The sequence below is a fragment of the Dromaius novaehollandiae genome, chromosome 5, assembly GCF_036370855.1.
Source record: "Dromaius novaehollandiae isolate bDroNov1 chromosome 5, bDroNov1.hap1, whole genome shotgun sequence".
NCBI classification, from domain to species: Eukaryota; Metazoa; Chordata; class Aves; order Casuariiformes; family Dromaiidae; genus Dromaius; species Dromaius novaehollandiae.
The window spans coordinates 71,089,301-71,098,270 of NC_088102.1; the positions used below are offsets into that span (position 1 = coordinate 71,089,301).

Below are 8,970 nucleotides of genomic sequence, written 5' to 3' on the forward strand. Positions count from 1 at the left end.
GGATGCCTGGGGTGACCAAGAAAGTCCCACCAACCACCCCGGAAAGTGCCTTCCCGGGGTCCTGCTCGTCCAAGCCTTCTCCCATCAGATGCAGGATCACCTTCTTCGCATCGTACATCTCCACACTCAGGTGAGCCACCTGCTCCGTCAGAAGCTGCATCTCTTGGGCTTGCTCCCTCAGCAGAGCAAGTGAGTTCCTGAAGACAACAGGAAAGGAGATCCTGTCAGAGAGCTGCCCAGCCCCTGCTGGGAGCCTTCAAGCTCGGGGAGGAGAAGAGACACGTGGGCTTGGGTCCCCTTTTCTTTCCCTGCTTTACAAGTGCTTCCCGGCACCGCCAGGTTTAGCAAAAGGAAAGACACAAGGGAAAGATATGAGCCCTGGTCCTCATGCAAGTGAGTGCAAAGAGCAGGCGGTCAGCTGACGCTGCTCCACAGAACCAGTGGAACTGTCTCTTACCGCAGAGACTCCAGTTCTGCTGCAGACAGCCCTAGCAGCTCCTGAAAGACAAAGGCTTTCCGTTAGGATGAATATGCACTCCCAGAACCGCCGGGGCTTCCCAGAAGGGGCTTTTCTGGGAAGACACGGCCTAAGTTGCTGCTTCTGTGGCTCAGTCTGCATGGAACCGGCCGAGTCAGGGAGCCATCCAAGCACCACCAGCAGTGCTCCTTTGCAGGACTTTCCTGTCCCACAACAACAGTCACTCACCTGTGTCACTTGCCTTGTCCGTGCTGGCAGCAACACCACACAGTAAACACCAGCTGTAATTCACATCACCAAAATAAATACAGTTATTTTACTAGGACTTCTAAAAATCCCTGTGGTCACGTTGTCTCCTCTCAGACTGGGGTGGCAACAGGACCTGATGCAGAGAGAGGACGCAACTCCAGCTGGGAGCCCTTATTACCCCAGGCCTCAGGGGTCTACACAGTCGTCATCTCCAGGCCTGCTTGGTGCCCCAGAGCTCCTCCCCATTTCCCCTTACTGCTCCAGTGAGCACCAAAACCAGGCTCCATGGGCCTTCTAAGAGCTACTTCTCCATCATGCCACCTGCACTGCCCTTCTGAGAAGCCCCAGCTCAGCTGGGCTCTGCTTCCAAAGTGATGCCTAGGTCTGACCCTGGCTGCCTGTCCTTCCCTCTGCTTTCCACAGCACAACACATCTCTGAGCAGTGTTGGGATACTGGAGCAGCACAGTGAGGAGCAATGCAGAGCTGGCATCCCTTGGATGGGCTCACCACCTGGAACTCATTTCCACAAGAGACAGTTGCAAAGCCTTTTCTCCCTCTCCCTCTCTCTCTCTGTCTGTCTGCCTGGCAGGGAGACCACCAATCTTCCTTTGATTTGGACATCCTCAAGAAGCACTTGGGCCATGGGAGTTTCTACAGAGACCACCCAAAAGGGCAAGCTGCAAAATAGGCAGGACTTCTGTCCAAGAGGGTCCTACTTCCTAACGCTGCGTGCAACGATATCAGTTCTTAGGCAGGGTGGGCTCCACTTGCAGAGAGCACCTCAGGAGCACCCTGAATCCCTGAAACGGGAAATTGGAAGGCACCCCAGTGCCTCTCCCTCACCCTGAGAGTTGACATCCAGCCTGTTGGTGCTACCGCTGACAGCTGTCTGCTCATAAGAACTCACCAAGAGCAACTGGGATCAACAAGAGGAGGATTTTCAAGAGCCTTCTCTTGCGCAGGGTGATCTCTTGCCTGAAAAAGAGGGAGGAGCCTTGTTGTTATGAATGCTCCAAGTCTGGGGCAAACCTCTTCCCAGGTGCATTTTCCTCTACAGGCTGCAGAGAAGCAAGTTTGGCAGTCTACTGCTGCTGGCAGAAAGCTGAAAGACCAACCCCCAAAAGGCACATGGTCTCTGTCAGCCCTATTCCACATGGCGGGCAGCTCTTCTGGGAAGAAAGTCCTCCAAGAGCACCTCTGGAAAAGGAGTTTCCATAATCCAGGGAAATAAACAGATCCCGCAAGGGAAAACAGCTTTCTGGCAGTCTCTGTGGTGTGCTTGCTTTCTCTTTGGCTGAGGAAGGAGGCATGCTTTCCCTGGAGATTCCCAGGATCCTTTCTGAGGGGGTGTTTTCCACACAACGGGAAGAGCAGGAGCCTTGTTTGGCTCCTCTGCCAGAGCCTGCTGTCCAGACACATCTGCGAGGTGTCGTGCTGCTGCCTGGCCCCTCCAAAATGCACCCCGCATTAGGCTGCATCTGCGCTGCCAACCCAGCCAGACACCCAGGGAGAAGAAAGCGGCCTCGTACCGATTCTCCAGGCACCGCCCGGGCCCTGCAGCATCCTCCGCCGTGTCGCTGGCAGTTCTGCTGCCAGAGGAGGCTGTCGGTGCCTTCCGCACCCTTCCACGAGGAGCTCTCCCCCTTGCCATTGCTGTGGGAGGCCAAGCTCTCAGCTCAGCTCGTCCCCTTCAGGCCCAGGAGGTTGGCTGGCACCCGGCAAGGCACCGACCCGACCCTCAAGAGCAGAGAGCTGCAAGGCCGCCACAGGCTGCTTCCAGCTGCCGAGGGGCGGCTGGCCCTGACCTCACAGCGGGCCCCGCCATGGGTCACAGTGGTGGCTGCGAGGTCACACTGGGGCTGGGCACACCCGGTGGGCTCTCCTCAGGCAGCGCATTTAGCCCTAGGAGCGTGTTTGTTCCTCGTTTTGTACAGCCCTGGGGGCCTGGATGGCCCCTGCGTGGGGGCACCAGACGCACTGCGGGCACTGGGCAGCACAGCCCATAGCAGCGTCCTGGAGAGGTGGCATGGGGGGCACAGGGCCTCCAGAGCGTGGGCCGCGTGTGTCCTGCCCGCCTGGGGCAGGGCAACCCCTGCCAGCCACGGGGAGCCTGCAGGGCAGTGCGGGGGCTGCCAGTGTAGGGTCAAGCCAGGCTGGGTCTGTGCCATGTGCGGGGCTCCAGCCACCCAGCCACACCGGGGTGGCAGGAGGGGGAGTGGGGCCCTGGGGCCCTTGTGGCAGGGCGGTATTGGGGGGCAATGCTCCGGGTGGGACTGGGCCTCCCTCGCCTCAGCTGACTCTTGCTCGCGGCTCCCACGGACGCTGGGCATGGCCTCGGTGGCCATCATGTGTCTGCTCTTGCCCAACTCATACCTCAGCTGCCGCCCCTGCATTCCCTTTGCCCTGGCCATGGGGGTCACCCTTTTCCTGCTACAGCCCCACCGTGCTTGGGGTCCTGGGCATGTGGCTATGGAGGGACACAGGCCCTGGGACACTCCGGCACCAGGGTACAGGGGGGGATACAGTCCCAGAGGGCACCCCAGAAGCCTGGTATCTGGGTATGGGTGGGGGGACAGCACACTAGGACCCCAGTAGCAGGATATGGTTGAAGAGAGCCTCCCAGGGCCTCCCAGAACCCTGGTATGTGGGTATGGGTGGGGAGACACAACCTGTCAGGGCCTGCTAGGAGCCTGGTATGTGGGGAACACAGAACCACAGAAGGGTGGAGGTTGGAAAGCACCTCTGCAGGACATCTAGTGCAGCCCCCCTGCTCCAGCAGGGTCACCTAGAGCTGATTTAGAATTAAAACATAGTATTTCAAATTAAAAAAAATAACACTGATTCCCCCCCACCGCCACCACAATTCTATCTTACTAATAGAAAGAAAAGAATATGACAAAGTACACTGTGTATCCCATGAGCTTATTTTCCCACTACCATTGCATCAGCTTGAGACTAGGAAAAAAGCTACTAGGATTTAGGATGGTAAATTCAAATTTAAACTTTATTACAAATTCTGTTTCCTTGAGACCAAAGAGCAACTACATGCTCATTACAGCTTCAGGCCTTCCACTTGGATGAGGATGAAAACAGAGCAATTCCTTTGCTTCTCTCATAAAAGCCTCTCTCAGCTCTTTGTTCCTCAGGCTGCAGATGAGGGGACTCAGCAGGGGGGTCACCAGCGTGTAAAACACAGAGGCCACCTTGTCTAGACCGTAGTGGCTGGAGCTGGGTTTTAGCTATATAAAGAAGATTGTCCCACAGAGTAAGGAAACAGCTGTTACATGGGAGGCACACATGTTGACACACATGGAGATGTGCTCCAGATTGTCTTTCCACTATGAAAACAGGATAGATGCTTCCTTTTAAAGTGAAATATACCATTTGGTTTCCATGGCATACAAAGGCATGAGCTGGACATTTGCATGTGGGACACTGGCGCCCATCTCTAGATGGCAACTCTATTTCCCTCACAGGAAAACACCCCGTTAGAGGAATGGCTGGCCACTCTCCTGCAGAAATCATCCTTAACCCCAGGCAGCTATGGCAAGGTTCAGCATCCTTCATTTTTTGTTACTCAGGCTTGACTTAGATTTTTCGTTGAATGGAAGATGGATGATGAGCGTGTATCCTGGGAAGGGATTCCCTCTGATATTCAAAGATATAACTAGGGATTCTGGCTTCCACCACTTTTCTCACTTTTTAGGTTAGAAACAAACGTACTCTACTTTTCTTTAACTCTGCATATATTCTATATGGAAGTGAGATATCAGAATATAGCCAGGAGAGGACTGCCAAAAAGCTATTTCTGAGGGTTCTTTCTGATGCTTACTCCTTCTTATCTTACTTTGCCAGTAAGGAAATTTTAAAGTCCATTTTCAATCCCAGTTGTACTGCATTTCAGAACTCACATAACATGCAAAATAATAAATTCATGATAGTCATGTCCAACCTTCTTTACCTCCCTCCGTCAGGTATTGAGGGGCAATCAGGCACATTGATCCCCCCGAGCCTTCTCCAGGCTAAACAGTGCCAGCTCTCTTGGTCTCTCCTCATATCAGATGCTCCAGTCCCTTAATCACCCTTGTGGCCATTCACTGGGCTTGCTCCAGTATGTCCATGTTCCTCCCGTACTGGAGAGCCCAGAAGCAGCCCCAGCACTCCAGATGCGGCCTCCCCAGTGCTGAGTAGAGGGGAAGGATCACCTCTATTGATGTGCTGACAAGGCTTTTCCTAATGCAGCCCAGGAGGCTGGTGGCCGCCTTTGCTGCAAGAGCACCTTGCTGGTTCATGTTGGACTGGTGCCCACCAGGACCCCCAGGTCCTTTTCTGCCAAGCTGCTCTCCATCTGATTGTCTCCCCAGCAAGATCAGTGTCAGAGCACTCAGAATACTCTTGAGCTACAAATTGCCTATGAGTTTTCTCACTTGACATGGTTGCATCCTTTAATGATTGAAAAATGTCAAATTTGTGGAAAGCACGTGAAAGTAGGTAGGAGATGGAAGAGGCAGGCATTAAGGCCTTACTGCCTTTCTGCAGGAATATTTACAGATATTGTAGAGGCCCTCCTTCCATCCTATAATGCTTTTTCTTTGGCTAGATCAACTCTGAATAGCACCCATTTTCAGCACTCCCATCAAACGTGCAGGTTTTGACGTCAAGAAAGATTTCCATGCCAATGCTAGAAACAGATGTTCCTCACTGAGATGAGTAGTCTTCACGAGTTATCAATTTCCCTTCAGAGCAATGTGATAGGCAGTGCAAAGCAAAGGGATCCCAGGGTGAAAGAGGTTATATGAGGACTGATGGAGTTTCCACAGCAGGAGGCCGTGACCATACTCTCATAAGCATTTGTTGTCATATCTTGGCATCAACTTTCTTCCAATGTGAATACTTACTTTTCCAGATTCTCCCTCCTCCCCCGCCCCAAACTCAACTCTCAAATTCACTCACATGTGACAGTGGGGGGATTTTATTGGGGATTAGAGATGAGATCAAAATGGTCTAACAGCGGTCTGAGAAGGTACATCATCTTATATTCTCCTAGCTAATATTGTTAATGCTTCAAGACTGTCCTTGCTGTAAGATGAATTGCACTTGTTTCCTTAAAGCAAAAACTGACATATTTGCTATCAAGTAAAAGAATAGCTACAAAGAAAGTAGAGGAGTCCTACCAATTTACTGTGATTACAGAACTTCCTCGAGCAATAGGATCCTGCATCCATATCCCTGTTGTAACTAGGATAAAAATGCATATGACTAGTTATTTTGCAGCTCTTAGGAAAATAAAATACCTAAACTCTAATGGTCTTCAGCATTCCACTCTGAGCCTTATTCGATTCCTTCATGTCACATGTGAAGTTTTGCATGAGACATCTTCTAATGCTCACTGGGGTACACAGAGACAATCTGAATTTTTTAGTTCGATGGTTAATGTGTTTGTAAAAAGAAAAGACATCTATACCAATCCCTACTTTACTGATGTTTTGTCTATGGAGGGGACAGTCCCTGCCTACCTACAGCCCAGAAAATGTGATAAAATTCAAGTGTCTTGGTCGATTCAAGTATCCTCAGCAGAGGAAGGGATTTAGTATGCCTTGCCCATTTCAGAGGTGAGTTGTCTATCTAAGAAATGCTGACAGTTTACTTACTTGTAGTCCATGAATAATTTCACAGCAAGAAAAGAAAAAAACATTTCTCAGTGAAAAATGTATAAATCAGTAGAACTGTGATTTGTATTTCCTGTGAGAAAGAGAGGCCTCTAATAATTCAAAATCATTTTTTTCCTACAGCCTAGTGACTTCAAAATTGAATGAAGTTCGAGGGTCCCATTCCTCCTGGTTTTCCTCTGTGGAAGATGTTATTGTGGGGCCCATGTCTCAGGGTTCAATACCGCAATTCACGTCTGTGTTGAAGCTATGGAAGAACCTACATAAAGCAGTAAAGATTAAGGAAAAATCAAATTCGTTTATACCTTCACAAAGGATAAGTTGCTCACTTATTAGCTGATATAATACTTTTATGTTGACTGCAGTTTAAAATCTTTCTCCTGCACTTCGCAAGAGCATCCTTCACCTCTCTGTTCCTCAGGCTGTATAATGGGGGGTTGAGCATGGGGGTCACCAGTGTGTAAAACACAGATACCACCTTGTCTAGACTGGTGTGGCTGGAGCTGGGTTGTAGGTACATAAAGAAGCCTGTCCCATAGTATAAGGAAACAGCCATCAAATGGGAGGCACATGTGCTGAAGGCTCTGGACCTGTTCTGTGCAGAGCGCATCCTCAGGACAGTGGAGAGGATACAGCTGTAGGAGAGCAAAACAATCACATTTGTGCCTACCACATTTGTAACAAAAAGTACAAGGATCACCATTTCATTGCGGTGGGTGTCAGAGCAAGCAAGCTTTAGCACGGGGCTGGAGTCACAGAAGAAGTGGTCGATCAGGTTAGGTCCACAGAAAGAGCCCCCAAATGTGCAGCCTGTGTATATCACAGCACTGAGAAACCCAATGAGGTAAGAAGCTGCTACCAGCTGCGTGCGGACTTGCTGGGAGATGATCATCACATAAAGCAATGGGTTGCAGATAGCAACATATCGGTCATAGGCCATCACAGCAAGGAGGTAACATTCAGCAGTGGCAAAGAAAGCAAAGCCATAGAACTGTGTCACACATCCAGCGAAAGAAATGGTTTTATTCTCTAGTAGCAGATCTACTAGCATCTTGGGGGTGACCACTGTGGAATAGCAGGCATCAGTAAATGACAAATGGGTGAGGAAGAAGTACATAGGGGTATGGAGTCTGGGATCAGTCCACACCAGGACCATAATCCCAATGTTCCCCGCCAAAGTGACAGTATAAATCAGGAAAAACAACCCAAAGAGAGGGATCTGTGCAAATGGCCTATCTGTAATTCCCAAGAGGATGAATTTGTTGTATGTGTGATTTTGTCCCATGGCCAAATGTTACCTGTTGAGGCAAAAGGAAGAAAAACGTCAAAAAGATAAAAAGTAGTTTCAGTTTGGGGCAAGGTTTTGCTCCAATCAATCATCAATTTAATTGCTGCATTTTGATATATTCTGCTACGATATTTTCTCAATCCAATATGTATATGTTTTTTGTCTTTCAGCTGAGATGCTTAAAAAAGAGTGCAGAATGTGTTGAAGCAATACAAATGTCACATTTGTTTCTATGTCTGGAGAGTTAAAAATAGGCATTATTTCTAGCATTTGTGTTTTTGAATTTAAGGAACAATATCAGATTTTTGTCACTTTCAGTTTGAAAGAAATTTTGAATTTCCACTGGTTGTATTCACGGAAGAACTGAAAAAGAACTCTTACGGAATGAAACTAACAAGATCTACAGAAAATACGATATTATTTACAAGGCAATCCAGTGAAATCTATAAGTCAGCAAACCTCAAAATAGAAAATACAGTTCAGCTTTACAATTTTGAGAACTTTCAAACATTTTCACTTGGCTTCCAATTATTATTCCTGTCTGAAAATCACATTTAGCAAGTAGTTGAATACCATTTACAATGGATAAATGTCACATGGATAAATTCATGGTTTGTATCTTCATGAGCTCCAGCATACCGAAGCACTCTGGAAAATACAGGCATTATGTTAAGATGCTTGCTTGAAAACTGCGTTAATTTTAAAACATACTCATTCCAAAGGCTGCTTTGTTAATGACTCTATTCTTATTGCGATGATCATTTTAAATGTTACATTTCTCTATAACAAAGTAAGACTTACCCTGGTTTAGTACTCGCCTAAATCAGTCCTTGCATTAGTTGTCTCAATAAAAGAAAAGCAATCTGTACGAGCTATTGCTTTGTCTTATGGTGAAGAAAACCTACTTTGGTAGAGCTCATTTCTGAAGGAGTCTGAAAATAGGTGTAAAAGAGGAGACGAACAAGAAAGCCCCTTGCCCAAAGGAAGCTGAGGCTCTGCTTTGTCATGGCATACAAGTCCCCCCTGTGCATTCACCACTATCGAATGGTGGGAGACAAGATTTTATCCCAAAGGAAGCAGAGAACATCTGCAGGTAGGCATAATTCATGTGCAGAGAAGCTGTGGAGATGTAACTTGCCTGATATGAAGAAAGATGCACTCCCTTCCGGACCCCAGCTGCTGAGCCTCTGGGTGATCGAGAGGTAAATATGGCCCAGCGTGCTGTCCTGGGAACAAGCCTCCAGGGCTCCGCACCGGGCTGTTTACTGTAGCAAGAGAAGAGAGT

General features: G+C 48.7%; 1 protein-coding gene across 1 annotated transcript; it reads right to left on the reverse strand.

Moving 5' to 3' along the window:
• Window positions 1–385: 385 nt before the first annotated feature.
• On the reverse strand, window positions 386–7,682 carry LOC135328577 (olfactory receptor 5AP2-like). Its single transcript, XM_064513457.1, has 2 exons — window positions 6,789–7,682; window positions 386–424 (listed from the first exon to the last, which is right to left on the reverse strand). The coding sequence occupies exons 1-2, from the start codon at window positions 7,680–7,682 to the stop codon at window positions 386–388; spliced, it is 933 nt and encodes a 310-aa protein (XP_064369527.1).
• Between the last annotated feature and the right edge of the window lie 1,288 nt (window positions 7,683–8,970).

Coding starts and splice junctions, on each gene's coding strand:
- LOC135328577 (XM_064513457.1), bottom strand. CDS start 7,682: ATGGGACAAAATCACACATACAACAAATTCATCCTCTTGGGAATTACA. Junction 425..6,788: donor GAGAGGTGAAGGATGCTCTT/GCGAAGTGCAGG, acceptor TCTGTGGAGCAG/CGTCAGCTGACCGCCTGCTC.